Source organism: Sorex araneus, chromosome 2 (genome assembly GCF_027595985.1).
Source record: "Sorex araneus isolate mSorAra2 chromosome 2, mSorAra2.pri, whole genome shotgun sequence".
In the NCBI taxonomy this organism is placed as follows: Eukaryota; Metazoa; Chordata; class Mammalia; order Eulipotyphla; family Soricidae; genus Sorex; species Sorex araneus.
Genome location: NC_073303.1, coordinates 104,752,309 through 104,774,072, shown reverse-complemented (window position 1 = coordinate 104,774,072; position 21,764 = coordinate 104,752,309). Strand labels below are relative to the sequence as shown.

At 43.6% G+C, this 21,764-nt stretch overlaps 1 protein-coding gene across 1 annotated transcript in view; it reads right to left on the bottom strand.

Moving 5' to 3' along the window:
* Positions 1–15,497: 15,497 nt before the first annotated feature.
* Positions 15,498–21,764, bottom strand: part of FBXO32 (F-box protein 32) — a 46,415-nt gene continuing 40,148 nt past the window's right edge. The window contains exon 9 of the mRNA XM_055125749.1: positions 15,498–21,508. Within this exon, the coding sequence (XP_054981724.1) occupies positions 21,419–21,508 (90 nt within the window). The 3' untranslated portion in view covers positions 15,498–21,418. The remainder of the gene's footprint in view (positions 21,509–21,764) is intronic.

Here is a 21,764-nt window from a genome sequence, read left to right as displayed (position 1 = left end):
TTATGGAATGCTTTATCTGTGCCAGGCATGGAGTTGAGCACAGCCACACATGATTTCATTGAAGCCCCACGACAAAACTTAAATGCAGTTACTCCTCTTACCCCCATTAGACAGATGAGGTAATGAGCACAGAGAAACCAGAAAATGTCTTCTTTTTTTTTGTTTTGGGGCCACATAGAGGTTCTCAGGGTCTATTCCTGGCAGTGCTCTAGAGGCCATAGGTACTGCCGTGGATTGAACCAAGCACTTTAACCCCTGCCACTGGCTTTCTGACCCAAAGCCAAGGAACATTGCATGAGCAGAACAGTATTGATCCCACATTCCAGAGCTCATAGTGTTCATGGCTATGCTGACCTCATAAGGGCTGCTGGGGAGATGACGTCTGTAATGAAATCATCGTAATTTGGCCCCAAATAGGCATCGTCATGACTACTCCCAGTTATTCTTTGCATATGTAAATAAAATAAAGCTCTCTCTATTTTTTTTTTTTTTTTTTTTTTTGCTTTTTGGGTCACACCTGGCATTGCACAGGGGTTACTCCTGGCTCTGCACTCAGGAATTACTCTGGCAGTGCTCAGGGGACCATATGGGATGCTGGGAAGTGAACCTGGGTCGGTCACGTGCAAGGCAAATGCCCTACCCGCTGTGCTATCGCTCCAGCCCCAAAATAAAGCTCTTTTTTAAAAATGGTTTTTGTGCCACTCCTAGTGATGCTCAGGGCTTAATTCTGGCTTTGCACTCAGGGATCACCCCTGGTGAGTCTTTCACACAGGGGAACATATGGAATAATGGGGATTGAACCCAGGTCACTCAGGTAAGTGCCCCACCTACTGTATTATCTCTCCAGCCAAAATAATGCTGTTTATTGGTATGAAGTGCTTCCTTATCCCTGCTGCAAGGTACACAGGCTTCAAGTTTCCTAGCAGTTGCGCTGAAGTGAAACTTATTATTGTAGGGGAAATGGAGAGTCAGTGATGGCAACAACTGGTCAAGTCAAAGAGTTTGGAACCATAGAGGATTCTGGTTCACTATGTGATAAGGTCTGATGTTTACATCTTATTAACTATTCCTTCTTGGAGTCTAAGATATGCTTATATATTATATATATATTGTATAAAATATTACTAAGGATCTGCTTTGCCACTCTTGGCCTATAAAAAATAGAAGATAATATTAAGTAAGACACACTTCTTGTATAGATTCATACTTTTAAAAAATATATTCTACACTTTTGTGGGAAATACACTAAAATAACAAATCAATGAAGGAGTTGGAGAGGTACCAGGGTAAGGCATCATTTGCTTCATATGCGGCAGACCTGATTGATCCCTGGCATCCTAAATGGTCCTTTAAGCACCACCAGGAGAGATTCCTGAGTGCAGAGCCAGGAGTAATCCCCAAGCATCACCAGGTGTGGCATAAACTATGCCTCCCCGCCCCGAAATAGAAGCAAATCAATGAAATCATTGTAAATTGTGATATTTTAAATTGCGATAAGTGCCATCAAGGAAATAACTAAATGGTTCAGAGAGAGCTAATGGAGCTGAAAGGAAGACATTCCTGATACTACTTGGCATGGAGTAAGAAAAGTTTTCTTGAGTAGATGACATTTAAGATGTAATATGCCAAAAACAGTAACAACAAGTCTCACAATGGAGATGTTGCTGGTGCCCTATCGAGCAAATCAATGAACAACGGGATGACAGTGCTACAGTGCTACAGATGAGAAAGAACCTAGGAAGAGGGAATGATACAAAGACTTTGAGGTAGGAAGGAGTTTGACAAATTTCTGAGGAGGATGAGCATTGGCTTATGAGACCAGCAAGATCGGCGGTACAAGCACCTGGAAGGCCTTCTCCATTCTTGGCAAGAAGGTGGGTTTTACCGGAGTGCCCTAGAACAGATGACTGGTTGAAGAAACTTTGGTACATCTATACAATGGAATACTGTGCAGCTGTTAGAAAAAAGGAGGTCATGAAATTTGCGTATAAGTGGATTGGCATGGAAAGTATCATGCTAAGTGAAATGAGTCAGAAAGAGAAAGACAGACATAGAAAGATTGCACTCATCTGTGGAATATAGAGTAACAGAGTAGGAGACTAACACCCAAGAATAGAAGAATAGTAGAAATAAGTACCAGGAGGTTGACTCCATGGCTTGGAAGCTGGCCTCACATTCTGGGGAGAGGGCAACTCAGAGAAGGGATCACCAAGTATAATGAGGTCGGAGGCCATGCGGGGGAAGGGTGATGCGGGCTGAATGTGGTCTAGAGACTGAACACACTGGCCACTCAACACCTCTATTGCGAACCACAACACCTAATGAGAGAGAGAGAACAAAAGGAAATGCCCTGCCACAGTGGCAGGGTGGGGTGGGGGGAGACGGGATTGGGGAGAGTAGGAGGGATGTTGGGTTTACCGGTGGTGGAGAATGGGCAATGGTGAAGGGATGGGTTCTCAAACTTTATATGGGGGAAATATGAGCACAAAAATGTATAAATCTGTAACTGTACTCTCATGGTGATTCACTAATTAAAAATAAATTTTTTAAAAAAAGAAGGTGGGTTTTATTCTGAGTGTAACTGAAGTTGACTAAAACACTCATGGTATCATATAGTAACATGGCTTGATTTTCTGCTGTGTGGAGAAGAGACTAGACCAGCTAAGCCCTGCGGCAAGGGTTGCCTGCAAACAAGAGCCAGGGAAAGAAGCGCAGGTTGAAGAATGAACGAGACTGTTCACAGGGATTGAATATAGGAAGGTGGGGAAGGACAGAAATTACAGACAGATTCTAGATTCCAGTTTGGGTAACAATCATCTCAAAGGTATTATAGCACCAAAACATTTGAAAAATGATAAATATATCATCCGTTTTGTTAGGTTCTGCTCCAAGAACAACTCCAATTTTCCGTGGTTCATACAGCGAATGTTTATTTACCATCTGTGTTTTATATCCGTTATGAGCCTACTGTGATGGCTATCATTGTAATTCATGTCTATCCTTGGGACCTGCCAACCTTACAGAGAAGAGCATTGGTGGAACTGTGCAAAAAAAAAAACTTTAAAAATCTTTCTGTCAGGGATATGATGCCACCAGCAGGTCAACCTGTACCTGTGGGTCGAGTGCATCAGCAGCCTGATGGTGCTGTCAGACTTCCTGATAACCCAAAATTGCCCTTGTGCCTTTGGCTGGACCCCAACAACTTGGGACCAAGTTTACCAAGAAATTAAACAGCTAAAAGGTAGGTATGTGGGAGCCATGCCCACAAACCACCACCGGCTCAGCTATACTAGCTCATTTATTGGACTTATTTCAGAGATCCATAAATGCTGAGAGAGTTCAAAAGTTGCAGTTAGGGCCATTGGTGGTGGCAGTGCAGTGACCTACCAGCAAGCGGGCAAGACCTGCAGGGCATAAGCCAATAGTTTATTTCCCTGGAAAAGATGGAAACAAGGGCCATCATCCAGAGACACACAATAGAGTCTCTCAACCAAGCAGCTCTCTGCAGAGATGCCTCTGGACTTTGAGCCAGGCCGACTTCACTGGGTGCCTCAGACGGGGGCAGGCATCATCCCTCCACCTGCCCCCTAAGAACCCTGGCGGCCGCCAACTTCTAGAACCCAATGAGAAGTGCAGGTACTCGGGTTCAGTGATGGCAAACTCCAGGCCTTAAGGGATAGGGGATGGGTTGGTCCCTCTGATCCCCCCTCTCCCCCCCACCCCCGCCGTCCCCATGGGACTTTGGAGGTCATGGCAACAAACTGCCTCTGGCTGCTACTTAAGCTCCTTAATGGCCATAATCCAGAGACACAAGAAAGAACCTCCGAAGCGAGCAGCTCACTGCAGAGATTTCTCCAGACCCTAACCATCTAAAATTTTAGCATTCCAGGAGAGTGTGGCCGAACATCTTATGATATTCATAAAAAGCAATACAAAAGAGAGTATGGGGGAGATTGTCTGCCATAGAAGCAGGGGGAGGGGTGGGATGGGGAGGGGATACTGGGGACCTTGGTGGTGGAAGATGTGTACTGGTGGAGGCTTGGGTGATCGATCATTGTATGACTGAAACTCAAACAGGAAAGTTTTATAACTATCTCATGGGCATAACATTGTCATCATCATCATCATCATAAAAATAAAATAAAATTAAATTAACATTTTTTAAAAAAAGTAATGTGGAGTTCATGCCCAATTCAATAAGCTTAATCAATGGTTGAATAAATAACAGTACTCCTACATTATATTATTATTATTATTATTATTATTGTTATTATTTTGCTTTTGGGGGTCACACCCGGCGATGCTCAGGGGTTACTCCTGGCTCATGCACTCAGGATTACTCCTGGTAGTGCTTGGGGGACCATATGGGATGCTGGGAATCGAACCTGGGTCAGCCGTGTGCAAGGCAAACGCCCTACCTGCTGTGCTATTGTTCCAGCCCCCTATTAAATTATTTATAAAGTCAAATATTTATTCAGAATAATATATATACCACGTACTGGATCATTCAAATTCCTTATGATTAGGTATACAAATAACAAAATTTCTTACCATTCTTTTCTCTTTATGCCTAATTGGGGATGGTTACCTGGCATCCACATCTGTCTATATTTTCCAGCTGATCAGGAATTCTACAATTCACTCAACTCCACATCACTTTCAGCTTCCCTGTTTTTTTTTTTTATCTTAGTCAAAGCTTTGTTCCATCAGTCTTAAGATTATGCATCCCAATAATATATATCTTCTAAATATTAGGACAACACAACTTCTGTTGAAGAGTTAATTTTCTGTGGAATAAGAGATATCATTCTAACCCATTCTAGCCGTAAATTCAAGGATGAATGTATATGTTTTTATTTTTACTTTTTTGGGAAATGTATATGTTTTTAAACTTCTTCAAAATAACCTAGAAAAAATTGAATGCAAAGAATAAGCTGACTCTCAATAGAGTAATCTTCCCAATGTATGTTGTTTCTTTCATCCACAAGCTAAGAGAGAATTTAGTTTAACTGACCTCAAATTACTCAGCTGAGGAGTTTTAAAAAATTTTTTTATTCAAATTTTTTTTTTAGTGAGTCACCTCGAGGTACAGTTACAGACTTACAAATTTTCGTGCTTATGTTTCAGTCATATAATGATCATACATTATTAAAAAAACAAACAACTTTCTGTTTGGGGCCCGAGTGGTAGTATAATGGGAAGAGCACTTGCCTTGCATATGGCCGACCTGCATTTAATCCCCGGCACCCCATATGGTTCCCTAAACACTTCTAGGAGCAATGCCTGAGTGCAGAGCCAGGAGTTATCTCTGAGCATTGCCAGGTGTGCACCCCCCAAAACCAGTAAAATAAAATAAACACCTGTTTGGGTTGGAGAGATAGTATAAGGTGAAGGCACTTGCCTTTCATGTGGCTGATTCTGGTTTGGACCCTGGCAACATGTGGAACTATGAGCACTATCAGGAGCAACTTCTGAGCACAGAACTGGAAGTAACCCCCGAACACCCCTCGGTGTGGTTCCCAGATGGCCCTCCTCAAACAAACAATAAACAACCAACCTTCCTAAATCTGCTTGAAAGACACACCTAATTCTGCTTACATTAATTGGGCAGAAATGAGTTATATATCCAAACCTTATGTTAATGGGGTAAGGCAATATTAGCCTTTCATACTGAGGGAGAATCATTTATTTTTTTAATTAAAAACATGTTTTATTGAAAGGGACTGGGAAGATGACTCGAAGGGCTGGGGCACGTGCTTCACATACAAGAGCCTGGCACAGGAGATCCCTGGAAAGTGAACGAAAGGAATCATACACCCAGGGTTGGGATGTGGGCAACCCCAGAGTGGAGTGCTGGAAATGATGTCAACTGAAGTTGGTCTATCATTTACTGTAAGTAAAAGACCAAATAAGCAGTTGATATCACAACATTATGAGTCAGCTTACTGGAATTCTTTTGGACATTGTTCTGATTTGCCCTTACAGTAGATGTCTCCACATGTCTACCCGGGATTAAGCACTCCTAGAAGTATTCCTAGGGAGTAGTTGTGTTTTTATTTTTCTTTTGGCCGCAACTTGACTGTGTTCAGGGTTTACAAGTCCTGGCTCTGTGCTTTGGGGTCACTTCTGGTGGTGTCTAGAGGACCATAAGTGATGTTGGAGATCAAACCAGGGTCAACCGATGTGTGAAGTAGGCGTCTTATTCCCTCTCTGGATCCAAATTTAAATTTTTAATAGAGGCCTCCTTAAGAGGTGTTTAGGGACTACTTGTGGGGATCCCGAGCTGAGGGATTTGATGCTTAGGATGCTTAGGCCAAGCAAGTTTTTAGGATGGCACCAGCAGTGCTGGTGGGGGACCATGTGGGTTCCAGGAGCAAACTCAGAGCCTAGCATGTACTGTGCTCGTGCTCCATCACTTTCAGCTATCTCCCTGGCCCTGAGACAGTTTTATAAGTTTTGCTCCAACTTATTTTGCAACAGCACAATCTACTCAAGTATCTACATGTAACTAGGTGACAGGGATGGCTTAGAGACCCCCAGAATGAACATTTGTTAAATACACATTTAAACAAAGCAGGCTTGGGTGCAATATCTTTTTTTTACATCTATGAGCATGATATGACTATTATAGTTTGCCTAAAGTTAAAAAAATTATAAAAAGAACATGTCTGCCATGTGAGGGCAAGCCCAGAAGAGCAGACTCACCAGAAACCAAACCCTGCAAAGCCCAGATCCTAAACTTTCCAGCCTTCATTCATCATGGATCTGCCAGCCTCCAATGTTGTGGAAAAATATGTGTCTGTTGCTTTAAGGCCACTGTCTATGGTATTTCATTATGACAACCTGCAACTAAGACACCTCAAGTGGAGAGCAGTAGAGAAAAGAATCTTCATTTGCCTATCACCCAGATTTGGCTCTCTGGCAGCAAATGATTGTAAATGGAAGTGTGATGGGGAGAGAAGTGTATTCTGGCAAGATCTCAGCAGCAAGGAAAGGCATTGTGTTGGAGGATTTCAGGCTGGAGATGGGCATACAGGTACACTTCCCGTCACAAGCTTCCAAGCAAGTGAGGAAGGAAGGTACCAGGCTTGGGCAGGTAGTAAAAATGGGAAGGGGCTGATCAGAGAGAGACTGAGGAATAGAGAGGTTGGGTTACCTGTGTGCCAACATAAGTCTGCGCTTCACTGAATGCATGATGCCTTTTTGCAAGATGCAGCCTCAATTCAAATACTACAAAATGAAAAGCACGTTGCTCTAAGGAGAGATGAAATGCAGTGGGAAAGCTGAGACCACTGGCAGTCCCCCACCCCCTGGCTCTGACACTAGACAATAGCTGACCATCCCTGAGGGGGCAGGAGAGAAGCCAGATGCTCAGGATGGACTCAGGGACATGTATTTTTTTTTTATGCTTCTCAAGTTGAACTCTTGCTGTTCTTGATTAAAAAACATGTGTTTGTGTGTGTGTGTGCGCATGGGGGGCAGGCATAGGATTTATGTGGCTTGGACCTTTCTAGGGGCCTCTGCATTGGCCAAAATGCCCTCCAGATGTGATGAAGTCATTTATGAGACTGCAGTTGCGCTCAGTTCAGGGGCAGTCCAATTCTGCTTATTTAATAAAGATGGATGTTTTGAATGATGCTGCTAAGAGCATCTGGCCTGCTCTTTTTTTCCAGGCATTTTCTTGTGCTTTCAGGCAGAGTTTGGAGTTTACAGGCAGATGGAGCTCTTCTCCATGTTTTCTTTCTTTCCTTTCTTTTTTTTTTGTTTCTTTCTATCTTTCTTTTTTTTTTCCACACTCTGCAAGCCTTAGGTACATCTAAGCAGTGTACCTCCAACCCTTGTTTGGGAGCTGGGCTGGTTGTCTAAACAACTCAAGTTCTGCTTTGAGGACTTGGAATCCCCCCTGTGACGGGTGTAGCATCCAAACCAAACCTTCTGCAGGGCAGAAGGCAGCTTTCTGGAGAAGAACCAGCTTCAGGGTTAAAGGGTCAATATGCCCAGTGGTCCCATTAGGCAGTGAGCTCGTGTTTGCCTGTCTGGCATAGCAGGATGGATTTTTCTCTTCTCTAAATTGAAATTGGATTAAAAAAAACTCATGTGAATGTTTTTTGAAAGTTCGGAGTCAGACTTTTTGTGTGTGTGCAAGTGAGTTATTTTAGGACCACATTTTATTGGTTGCTGTTTTGGAAAAAGTACTTTTGCCTTTGCCTTCCTGGAAGTTCCGGGTAAAATTGGCTCTGCTGAACCCCTACACTTCACGGAGAGGACATGCTCTGCCTTTAGATCACCTAAGTTTGAACCCCAGTTCCACTGGAAGAATTGAACAAACTGGTTAGACCTTCCTGTGACTCAGTTTCTTCCTCTGCCAAATGGGCATAATACATAGTACCTATTTCAGAGAATAGTTGAGAAAACCATTCAACTGCTCAGAAAAGCATTCAGCAGAAAAGCAAACTGTGAAATTGAACGCTAACATGTATTCAATTTACTCTGAACCAGACTCTGTTTAAATAAAATAACCCAGTTAATCCACTCAAGGATCCTATGAGGTAGGGATTCTTATTTTTATCTTATTTTATTTAGTCACCATGATTAGAAAGTCATGATTGGGTTTTAGGAATACAATGTTCCAACATCAATCCCTTCACTCTAGTGTCCATTTTTTTACACCAATGAGGGGTTATTATTTTTCTCATTTTTTTAATAGGTGAGGAAATTGAAACAGAAAAGAATATTCCGTAAAAGTTAAGTATGCTTTATTTTGTGTTTTGGGTCCTACCCAGTGGTGTTCAGGAGCTACTGCCAGCTCTGAGTTCGACAGATAGATCCGCTGCTGGCAGTGCTCAGAGGACCTATGCCAGGCCAGGGTTCAAACCAGGTCGCCAGCATGCAAAGCATGTGCTCCAGCCTTTTGAGCTATCTCTCTGGCCTCAATTCAAGTTAAGGATTATTGTGTCTCAGCTGATTCTCATGTCGGCCTGATTGTCAAATACTAGACTGGTTGGTTTAGAGGCCAGGGATGCAGCTCAAGAGTAGAATACATAGGGGCTGGAGTGATAGCACAGCGGGTAGGGTGTTTGCCTTGCACGCGGCCGACCCGGGTTTGATTCCCAGCATCCCATATGGTCCCCTGAGCACGGCCAGGGGTAATTCCTGAGTGCGGAGCTAGGAGTGACCCCTGAACATTGCTGGGTGTAACCCAAAAAGCAAAAAAAAAAAAGAGTAGAATACATACCCTGTATGTGTGAAGCCCTGGGTTCAATCTCTTGCATTGTATAGACAAGACAAAACAAAACTGTCTTAGGGTTGAAGATCAAGAGGTTAAGATACTTGTCTTATAGTTGGTTGTGCCCACTTCAAGCTTGGGTACCATGTTATGGCCCCCAGTCCTGTCCAAGTGATCCCTGAGCTCAGACCAGGAGTCAGCCCTGAGCATTGCTGGGTGTGACAAAAATTAAATAAATAAATAAGCAAACACATACCCAAATTATTGGTTTATATGCCCAGCTGTCCTGTCTAAACAGGCTGGCTCTTCAAATAAGATGGCTCTGTCCTTTTTGACTTGGTGAACCTAGTTCCAGGAATAGAATGGGTAAATAATATTGAGTAAATTGGAATGAGCATGCTGTGAAGTCTCATTGCAGCATCACCTTGGAAAGATCTACATCTCCCAGTTGTAGATATTTCAAAAACACAAAAACACAAAAGAGCACAAAAAATACAAAAGAGGAGGTGCATATTCCCCATATTAGGAAATGAGACCAAAAGAATTTCATTAAAATTAACATCTAATAGGAAAAAATCACCCCCAAACTTCTGACACAAGAGAAATCAGACTCAACATTTCAGCAATTAACAAATTAGAAAGTTCAATTATTGTTTTTTGTTTGTTTTTTGAGGGCACATCATTAACAACTCCTTGCCTCAATTGTATTATCTATGTAATGGAAACACTTACGTAGAGGAAGGCAAAGGTAGTGAGGGCAAGAAGACTGAGCATTCTCTCTCCCTCTGCTCTCCCTTTTCTGCCAACATATCCACTTGGACAAACTTAACCAGATGCCAACTGGCAAGAGGGTCCAGGGGAGGTTATGCTTTGGGACGATTTGCTTTGGGCAGGGCAGAGGAGAATGGATCCTTGGGGGCAAACAGAGTCATGACTCACAGAAGCTTCCCAGATATTTTGTATCAAGCTGGATCTCTCCTCCAGCTCGATGACAATAGGTGTCTCATCAGGACTGGAGGCATTTTTTTTTCTTTTTGGATCACACCTGGCAATTTACAAGGGTTCCTCCTTCTGTGCATTCAAGAATTACTCCTGACGGTACCCAGGGGACCGTATGGGATGCCTGAATCAGCCGCGTACAAGGCAAATGCCCTACCCACTGTGCTATCGCTCCAGCCCCTAGGACTGGAGGCATCTTGACCCTGAAGTGCAGTGGGGCCAATGGCACCCTTAGGTGGTCATTTCTTACCAATATGTTGTGAAATATTATAATTGTATAAGCTGGGCTAAATGAATTTATAGATAGTGTCTAGTCTGAAAGCTTATGGACAAAAAGTCCAACAGTTAAGAAAAAAATGTTTTTATTAAGGCACCATAATTTACAAAATTATTTGTAGTTGAGTTTCAGGCATACAATATTCCAGAACCAATACCATCACCAATGTCAACTTCCCTCCACCAGTGTTCCCAGGTTCCCTCCCATCCTCCAGATTGCACCTCTGACAGGCACAGTTTTGAGTCTGTTGTAGTTTTGTCTCCCTTGTTCTCAGTGTTGTTGATTCTATGATTCAGTTATATAGAGATGTGTAGACACCTCTACCCCACAGATATACCCAATCCCCTGGCCCAGACCTGGTTACCTCCTGTCTACCACTTCTTCCTTCATTAATTTCTTTCCTTCATTATCTTCTCCTTTCTATACCTTGGAAAGATCTACATCTCCCAGTTGTAGATATTTCAAAAACACAAAAAGAATGGGGGCTGGAGCAATAGCACAGCGGGTAGGGCGTTTGCCTTGCACACGGCCAACCTGGGTTCGATTCCCAGCATCCCATATGGTCCCCTGAGCACTGCCAGGAGTAATTCCTGAGTGCATGAGCCAGGAGTGACCCCTGTGCATCACCAGGTGTGACCCAAAAAGCAAAAAACAAAACAAAACAAAACAAAAAAACCACAAAAAGAAAACACAAAAACATAAAAGAGCACAAAAAACACAAAAGAGGAGGTGAATATTCCCCAAATTAGGAAATGAGACCAAAAGAATTTCATTAAAATGAGATTTTATTAAAATGAAATTTCATTAAAATGAAATTTCATTAAAATGAAATAGAGGGTCACCCTTGACCCTCTATACTATAGAGGGTCAAGGGTGACCTAGATTTAAAAAAATTTTTTTTAATTCATTGTATTCTTTTAAATTTTTTATTCATTGTAATCTTTTTAATTCATTGTATTCCCTCAGACAAAAGTTTTAAGAAGGTTCTTGCAAAGAGGGGCCAGACAGTAGTACAGCAGGTATAGCAGGTAAAGCTGTTGCACGTGGCCGACTCAAATTTGGTCCCTGGCATCTCCTATAGTCCTTTGAGCACCACCAGGAGTGATCCGTAAGTGCAGAGCCAGGAGTAACCTCTGCGCATCACCAGGCATGCCCGCCACCCACTCCCGTCCCCCAAACAGAAGGTGCTCACAAAGAAATATCAGAGAGAACATATCACTGCTGTAGGCACAAAGGGACAAGAAAATGTGAACACTAGTATTATTGTCCTAGGAGGGCCTCTTCACCAGTAAAAGTCAATGATGAACTAATGACATCTGACCAAAAACTAGCCAACAAGTGAAAAATGATCTTAGCTACTTTAAAAATGGGGTTATATCCAAGATTACCAATGGTGCCTCTCCTTTTAAGTTTTTATAATGCTTTAAAAATACTGGCCAATGGAAATTGTGTCTGACTCTATTTCATAGATAAATAAGTGTGAATATTGGGCTAAGGCTTACAATTTACTGACGGGGTAGTTGGAGGCTTCTGGTGTAAACAAGTGGCAAAGATATACCTGTGGAAGGTCATTGATTAAGTTAGTCCTTGTGTGTCTCTGTTTGGGGGCATTGGGATCACAGGCCTCATCCAGAATGTTTGAGGACGCCTTCCAACTCTGTGCTCAGGGCTTGCTCCCTGTGGTGCTTCAGGGATGTTGAGGTGCTGGGGACTGAGCCAGGGCGGGCCACTTGCAAGGACAGTGCCGTACCTGCTGTGCTGTCTCTTCAGTAACTTGCGTTTCTCCTTCTGGGAAGTGAAAGCTACATGGTTTTCCTGTCTAGGTCACATAATACAAAGAATAGGAAAAGGAAAGTTGACCTTGGTGCATAAAAAAATCACAAATTTGTGTAGAATAAACTTGCTGTGTGTCAAGTACTGCTCTGACCCTGCAAAATGTACCTAAGTATGTTACACGTATCAACTTAGTCATACCACACAGGGTGTCAATGTTGTAGGTGCTGTCAACATCACTGTCATATTTTACAGAAAAGGAAACGGAGGCAGAGCAAGGCTTACATACCATCCAGCAGAGCTGGGAGGTGGCAGCGTGGGGTGGAACCCAGCAAGCTCGGCCTCGGAGGTTTTGCTCTGGCTGCTACGCTGCCTCTCTGAAAGAAGCAGGACTTGTAATAATTTTGAAATGAAAAAAAAAACACTCAATAGTAAAATATAATTAAAACAATCAAATACAAGTCTTCAAAGTACAAAGCAGGGGGAGCCGCTCAAATGCTTTTATGTGGGTTACGAGTGATCATTTGGTCGTGCTCGTTGACATCTGCCAAATATGATTTCTCAGGATGTGGTAACTGGCTGCCTGCCTCTTGAAGCCGCTCTATTCCACTCTCCCTCTGCCCCCAGCCCGCCCCCTCATTCTCTGACCTTCCTCTACTCTGTCTGTGGCCATGTCTCTTTCTAGGAGCTTGTGTCAGAGTACTCCAGAGAAAAGGAACCAATAGAGTTTTCTTTATGTATGGATATCCACACAGATGTCTGAAAAAAATTTTTTTTGCTTGATTTTGGTTTTTGGGCCACATCTGGCGATACTGAGGGGTTATTCTTGGCTTTAAGCTCAAGAATTACTCCTGGCGGTGTTCAGGAGACCTTATAAGATGCCGGGGATGGAACCTGGGTCAGCCGCATGGGAGGTAAACGTCCTACCTGCTGTACTATCTCTCCAGATTCTAGATGTCTGTAAATCTTTATATATGTATCCATATCTGTCATTTAAGGAATGTATATACTATGTATTTCATTCCTTAAAAATCCATGCAGATTTTGTCTTAACTATAATTTAATTTACATTATTATTTTAAAATATTTTGGGCCACACCTGTCGGTGCTCAGGGCTCAGCAATCACTCCTAGTGGTTCTTGGGGGACCTTACATGTCTCTGGAGATAGAATCAGGGATGGCCACATGCAAGGCAATTAATTACCTTAACCTTTGGGCTACCTCTCTGGGTCCTGAACCATATTTTAAAACTCTATGATCACTTATATTTTTTGTTTTTGGGGACACATGGTAACATTGGGGGCTACTCCTATGTTTGGGGGTTGCTCCTGGCAGTTAGTTACTCAGGAGATCATGAGTTGCAGGTGCTTGAACTGGGATCAGTTGAATGCAAAGTAGGGGGTCTTAATTCTTGTGTTGTCTGTCTGATCCTCATCTGTTATCTTCTATCCATTTATTCATCATGGAGATATTTTACTTTGGGTGGGGGTGGGTTGAGCCACACTTGGTGGTGCTCAGGGCTTATTCCTGGCTCTGTGCTCAGGGGACGATACATGGTACTGGGAATAGAACCAGAGTCTGTTGCATGCAGGGCAATGTCTCGTGCCCCGTTTGTAGAGATTTATTTATATTAAGAAATTGATTCACATAGTTCTGGGGACTGGCAAGTTTGATTCTGTGGGGAAGGAAGACAGGCTGGAGACCCAGAGAAGAGTGATGTGATGGTCTCAAGTCCAGAGGCAAACTGGAGGCAGAAATTCTTCTTTTTCTTTTAAGGCTTTCAATTAATTTGAGTGAGGCTCACCCACATTTGCCTCATTTGAGGTTTACTGATTTAAAGGTTAATGACAACTGAAGAGTAAAAAGTGGGACTCTGTATTTGCTCCTTTGTCAACCAACATTAATTCTTAACTGAAAAACTCTACTTTTATGCATACAAACACCGGGTTTTTTTTTAGTCAAGGATAAGAAATGAACCCATGAGAACTTCAAAAGCATTTTATGAAGGTAGGTGTAGATTCATTAATTTAGCATGAACTAGGGTCTATGATACACTCACAAAGGAATCTAATGATGTAATAAAGTCCCTATGTCTACAAGTGTGATGGTCAAGGCTGTTTATTCAGCTGGAAGAGGCATCCTAGTGGAGGTGGCTCTAAGAATTAGTTCGAGGATGATTAGTGGACAGAGGGTCAGGAAAAGCATCAGAAGTGGGTGGAACAGCCTGAGTATGAATGTATGGATTATTTAGGGAATGTTGATATTTGGTGATCTGGGTGGAAATTATGAAATTATCTGTATCCTCCTATGCTTTCTAGGCCCTTCTCTGAGGAAGACTTGGTGTCAGGACCAGGGAGTGTGCTAGAGTGAGGGTGTTCAATAGGACAGTCAGTCACCCACAGTTTAAGTCACCTGAGCAAATCATACTCTACTGGAGACAGCAATTCCTAACCTGATCCTCAGATTCTGTTCAGGGAATCTTCATTGTTAATGCGCATTGAATGAGTTTGTATTTATGTGCAGGCTCCAGGCACTTTATGTTTTCTCACTTACCCCTCAAAACCATAAGACCTAGAGTTATTGTCAACCTCTGGAGCCAAGGAAGTGGAGGTAAAGATAGATAAGGTGGCAAAAGTCCCACTGCAGGTAAGTGGCAGGTCTGTGGTAGGAACTTTGTATATGCTATCTCCTCTTTCTGGAATGTGCAAACGTCTTCTTCTGAAGTTAGCTTCTTTTCACTGATTAGCACTTAGTCTCAACATTTCTGCCCAGGCTATCATTAGTAACCCTCCTGTATAATCTTGCCTTTCCTTCATAGCACTTACTACAAATAAAATTTTTCTCTACTTTTTGCCTTTCTTGCCAGTCTGTAAGTTCTATTAAATGTGTTTTGTTCATCATCTTCTTCCCAGGGCCTTGCAAAGCAGCAGTCACTGTTCAACAAATGCCTGTCAATAAATATTGACTTCACCAGTTTATTTATTCCCGAGTCACTAAAAAACATCATTAAGCCATTCCTCCATTGAGTTGAAACACTATGTTTAAACTGCATGCTGTATTATTAATTTGGGTTGGTGCTCAGCACCAAGTTTATTTTTCTGTGTATTTCTTGAAATTCTACCACAATGATCACAAGTTTAAAGGAGTGCAAATTTCACTAGGCAAAAGGAAAGCATACTCTGATAAGATGTCAACTTGAATTGACACACTCCAAAAGGTATGTCAATATTGGAAAAACATTTATTGCAATTCAGTGTCAAAAATTTTACAAAAATATGCCACTGTCTGGTACAAACAACTATAAAAATCATATCATCATGCAAGAAAAGTATGCAAATAATTTATACAGGACTCAGCTCACACAATACCAAACACCTCTGAATGTAGTTGGCTTAAACTTCTAGTTACATGTTTGACCCCCATTCTATTTTTCATTCAAAATGAACGCTTCTAAATTTTGGATGTGGACTCTAATACACGTCTCTCTTTAGCTGGGGTGACTGGCACCTGGAAGAATAAAAATGGTGCCAAGATTTCTCAAGAGTGGACAATGATTTGAAACTCCTGTTTAGAAGGACTGTGTCTAGTTCAGTATTCAGTATACTTGAAGACTGAAAAAGTGCTGTTCAGACTCCAGAAAGAACGTAGCATATGGGGATAGCGTTTAGAGCAGCTATTCCATTTTTGGCCAAATGGAGGAGGGCCTATGTTTCAAAAGATTTTTCAGGAAGCTTTCCCTGTTGGCAGGGTTCAAGAACACTTTGAAAACTGCCTAGCAGACAAAGTCACAGATAATATGGTCCTTTGCTCCTTGCTGCCTCATGAAACAATAACCCCCTTTGCTTAGTGAAAATGAAGCTTAACAGAGATCAAACTTTTCCAGAGGCTCGCTGGGTCTCCCAGCAGGTACTGGAGTAAAGGAAGAGGATGGCTTAAATATTCCTTTTAGGGTAAGCAGAGAGAAAGAGCCCTGCGTGGTCACCCTCAGGACCTCAGTTTCTAGAAAACAAGCAGACTTCTTGGCTCTAATCCGCTTCAGAAGGGCCACTGACTAAATAAAATGGAAGTACCTGGGGGTTGGGGGTTGATAAATTTGTCAAAGAAAAATGCTGCAGGCTGCTGTCACTAGAATGCCACACCCCCAATATGCAGAGGTCTGTACAAAGGTTAAGTAGCTCCTTAACTTTTCCAGAAAGAATCAGGGATGGAAAGTGTTGAGGGAAGAATTAACAGCCTGAAGCCAACATGGATCCATCACACTTGCCTTCACAGTGAAGGTCTTGAGAAGAATCAACTGGGCTCTGTCTCCAGCCAGGCACTGGCACGGGGGTTGACGAGGTGGGGTTGGGTAGGAGGGCACAGGGAAAAGCCACAGGAGACCCTGGGTGTATGCTCAGGTCTGCACTGAAGGATGTTCCCTAAATATTCTGAACCTATTCCCTTGTTTTGAAGGAAGGCCAGACTCCACCGGGTCTCACATCCCTTCCCACGTCCAAGTCAGAGATAGGAGTTATCGCCTGGAAAACTGGGGTGACTTTTTCCTCCTTAACAAAACGGGGAAGAAGGCACCTAAGCAAACTTTAAAGGAATCATAATCTCGAATGTTGAAGACATTAAGGGCTTTATTGATGATGACACGCCAAAGAGTTTCATCTCTGCGTTGAGATGAAGAGGCTACTACTGAGGTCTGTTTAAACATGAATAGGGGTTCAGGCCAGCATTCAGCCAGACGGGCAGGATGGTTCACAGACTCAGAGAGTTGAAAGCGCACACATACACATGTCCACATAAGAAAAGATGATAGAGCTTAATGAAAAAACTTCACATGGACTTATGGTTTTAAAAGTTTATAAAAGGGTGTTTGCATAGCAAAACATTGCCCTACAGCCCAGCAGAAAAACATAAACTCAGGTGCGTATGTTATGGTAAACAATATATTGAAGCTAAGAACGGCACACTGCTGAACACGTTGAACTGACCTCCCTGTACAGCATACCATTTGCTTAGACAAATGGAATTCCAGGTCGTCTCTTTTCTCCCGCACACAGAGAGCAGAAACAAAGAGCCTCTGTGAATTGTGAGTTTCTCAGGGGAACCGTATTAGAATCCACAAAGATGAACTGTGCTCATAATGCAACACCCACATGACTTCACCCTTGCAAATCAAGCCGGTTTCTGAAAAATGCCTCCCCTGCACCATTTCAACATGAAGTTGATCATCATGAGACAAATGTCTGCTCCCTTGTTACCCTGAGGTGGCTATTAACTAATAGCACTTGCTCTTCTCCTTTCTGTGTGACCAATCTACCTGCTCAGAGCCAAAGCACCGAGTCCTAATGCACTGTGGTTTCCGATGTCCCCGGGCTTTCTCCTGGAGCTTAGTATCAGGTGAGCACTATGAAACGGCACAATTCTTCTTTGCCTACCTGCTGTGCCTAATGCTCAGACTACACTGATTGCTTGCACACCTTTGGTTTGCACCAAACTGGAAGAGCCCTGTGGATTTGCTCCTATTTCCCTGGAGCAAACTCTAGTCTTCTCTAAAAATCTGACTTCTGATGTCAATTTTGAATTCTATTTTATAAAGTTGGGATGGTGATAGGTGGATAGAGCAAATAGAGAAGAAAATTTTATTTATTCCAGAAATTTCTATCGTCACATCTTTTCCAGCGTTTAGAACACATTTTGATAGAGGTATTTTTTTTAAAAGATCAATTGGTCCTAGGAAAATTAGGCAACAGAAAACTTATAAGTGATTATGCCCAGAAACTATAATCTTTTTTATTTTTTTTGGCAGGGGGTATACCTAGCAATGAACTGAGGGCCATTCCTTGCTCTGTGCATAGGAGAGATCCCTTAGCAGACAGGGGACTGGATTTGGTGTCAGGGATTGAACTGGATCTCAAGCATATAAGGGAAGGCCTTGTGTCCCTGTACTACCTTTCTGGATCCAATAATTAAAAAAAATAGATTTATACGTGTTTCTAGGCCCCGTTTTAGCTCCCATGTGGTGCTGACAGAGGCTCTGTGCCTGCTATGTCCCTCCCCACTGCCCTCATGCAAATCACAGCATCACGCTCCACTTCTAGTCCTTTCTCTTTCCCTCTCCACCTGCGGAGTCTTCCTTAAACCCTTCTTCTTATGAAAGAGAACCACAAAGGTAGGTTGCATCTTTCCCCTGAAATTTCTCCTTGCTTTTTGTTGCACCCAACTCCAATAAAGCCATAGGAGATGGGGGAGAACCCTGAGGCACCATCTAGATGAACATTCTGGAGAACAGTAACCTATCACTTGGGGTAGGGGCATAGCCCTTGCTTCTGGGGCTGATGCGAGAATCATAGTAGATGGTTCTAAATGGGTCATGTTCAGCAACACTTCCGGGCCAGCCAAGGAGTTCCCACCTCTGGGCAAGTCACAAATTGGTGGATTGATGTGGAAGGCCATGACCCCCTAAACCTAGAATTTCTAAAATCAATGCTTCCAAACCCAACAAAGCCAGCTCCATGCCTCTCCTTTCCAAAAGCAGAGTCATTTGGGAACCTGTTTGAATTGTGGAAGAACCAGCCCTTTCATTCCACGGTCTTGGCCCCACATTTTTTCTTTTCTCTTTTAGGGATGATAACCAGCTGTGTTCCGGGCTTATTCCTGGTTCTGTGCTTAGGGATCACTCCTGAAGTTGCCAAGGGGACCATCTGTGATACTAGAGACTGAACCAGGGCTGCAGTCAAAGCAGCCACATTCCAGTCAGGTGTCTTAACCTCTTCACTATCTCGCTGGAGCATTTTCAATGGGACCTTAACTCTGATGTTGGTGAGGAAAAGGGAGACCAACCACAAAATCCCTTATATCCTACCTTAGATCTCACAGTGGTCAATGACCCTCCAAAACTGAATGTTCCCCAATAAGATCTTACTCTTTACCATTTAAATTTTTGCATGAGGGAGACTAATTGCACCTTAGAAGAGACAACGGCAGAATACAGAAACCTCAGTGTAGACACAGGTTTTGCCAAGTGAGGATTACAGAGCAGCAGACTTCTCTCCTGAAAGCTTTGACTTGGGTTGTGCAGGATGAAGGATGGAAGTGGCCCAGGCTGACTGGCCGGTCCTTTGCTTGCTCCCATCCAGGCTCCCCCATCCGTCCCAACACCCCAGCTGCTAGGGTTCAACCCCTCAGGCTACGCTGCGCATCAACACGCCTGAGACCGTGGTTGCCAGTTCTGCTTCACCTTACACGCCATGGGCATGAGGGATAGTGAATGTATTTGTAAAGAACCCCCCAAACCAAAAGCCCCACAAAAGCAAACACAACTTCAAAAATAATCATATATATATATGTATATATATGTACACTGCTGTAGAAAAGCCAAGTTCTATTTTTTAAAAAAATGTAAAAAACACACATGTCCCCCCACCCCCCTTCCCAGGAATCTTTGACAAGGACCCCAGTGAAGTGCTAAGATGTCCTTTCTTCTAAGCAGTGGCCTGCTGAAATCTGCCTGGCAGCATCCCCTGGAGGCGGGAGGGGGGTGGGGGGCAGGAGGCAAGTTTAGGAAGAACTGAGGGTACCTCACTTCCCTGCTTGGCTGAAATGCTTTTTTTTTTTTTTTTTTTGCTTTTTGGGTCACACCTGGCAATGCTTAGGGGTTACTCCTGGCTCTGCACTCAGAAATTACCCTTGGCGGTGCTCAGGGGACCAAATGGGATGCTGGGATTCGAACCCAGGTCAGCTGCGTGCAAGGCAAACGCCCTACCCGCTGTGCTATCGCTCCAGCCCCTGAAATGCTTTTTTGTGGTTATCAGCCCTGCGAATCGCCCGCGGTCAGGTTGACTCCAGGGTGACGCTGAATGTCAAGGAAAGCGAGCCCTTCAGCGTGGCACCAGCCAAGGGGGGAAATGGCCGGGAATGTGGCTGAACTGATAATGTTAAAACCTGACTTACAAGCTACTATCAGCAGTCTGGCTCCAGACTCCCGTCCAGAGATACGCTTATCCATAAAGATACCCCGGGATGCTCAGACAAGTTAAGAAGTTAAATTGGAATAAGAAATTCTTCACAGCCAGGGGCTGTCTGATTCTCCTTCCCCTCCTGGGCCTTCTTGGGGGACTGCTTTTGATTAGCCGTTTGTTGCTCGTAACAAACTTCAACCTGGAAGGCCAAAAAAAAAAAAAAAAACCCAAAGAAAGGGCTTGTGTTGTTCTGGGGCCGCCAAAGGGGGGCAGGACTGAAGAGGAGATTTGCAACAGGAGGGTGACTGCGTCCTAAGTCTTCACGGTGCAAGGCTTCTAACCCATGCAAGGCATCTGTTTACCACGAAGACACATCCATGGCCCTTCTCTTCATATTTTAAATCATTTTCTATGTGATGAAAGAAAAAAAAAACAAACAAGTAAAGCGGACACTGCCTGGTGGTCAAAGCGCTTTGTCAGAGAGAGCAGAGAGCGTGGTGGTCTTCTTCCCGAGGTAGACTATTGTGTGCCGGCTTCAGAAGGTCAGGACCCAGCCAGCCCCCTGTGGGTTTAAGATAGCGGTGGTTCCTCTGCTTTTTCAAAACAAACCCCAAAATCAAAATCAAAAGCCCAGGCATGTCGCATAGGTAGGTTTTCTCCATCCCCCCATCCCATCCCCCCCCCTTTCAACACATTTTCACATTATAAACAAAGAGCACTATAGCTTGTTTTCGAGTGGTTTTTTGGATGGTGTGTGGAATCAGACCCAGGGCCTCCCACACGCAGGGCAAGTGCTCAGCTGCTGGGCTACATGCCAGGTCCTTCTGTTTTTGAGTTTTGCCCTTTTGCTTCCACATCTCTAGGGAACTAGGAAGGCCTTTCAGGGAACAACACGAGCATTTCACCGATGAGACAGAATCCTTACCCTTCCGTTCTTGCTGGCAATAGGGTTAGCAAAGTTTATTGACAGTGTTTCTGCTGTTCCATACCAATTCTAACAGGAAGTTCAGATTTGCAAAGTTCCCAGCCAGCAAATGCACGTCTCCCCTCCAAAGTCCTCTCAATGACTTATCTCAGAAGTTTTGAGCCACTGTCGAAAATGTACACTATTTACAAACGCAGAGTCCAAATGCTGTCTTCCCAGCCATCCAATCAGTAGGGGGATCCCTGTGGCAGTGCTGGCATGTGCTGGATTCAGAACTTGAACAGGTTGATAAAGTCCTGGGGCGAAAGGGAGACGGAGCAGCTCTCTGGGTTATTGGCTGTGCATGGGTGGTCAGTGCCCTGCAAAGGAAAGCCATGGTTAGACGACAGCTCTAAGAACCAGCATGTAGGCTGGCGGCATCACAGACACTGTCCACCCTCAAGAGAAGAGCCCTGGGTCGAGAATGCCTAAGTTCTGGAAAGATCCAGAGAGGAGTGCTTGTACGTATCTGTGCCCAGAGAGATGGGAAGAGGGGAGAGTGAATGGCTGCAGAGGGGGGGGGGGAGGGAGGGATAGAGGGAGGGAGAGAGGGAGAGAGAGATAGGGAGAGAGATA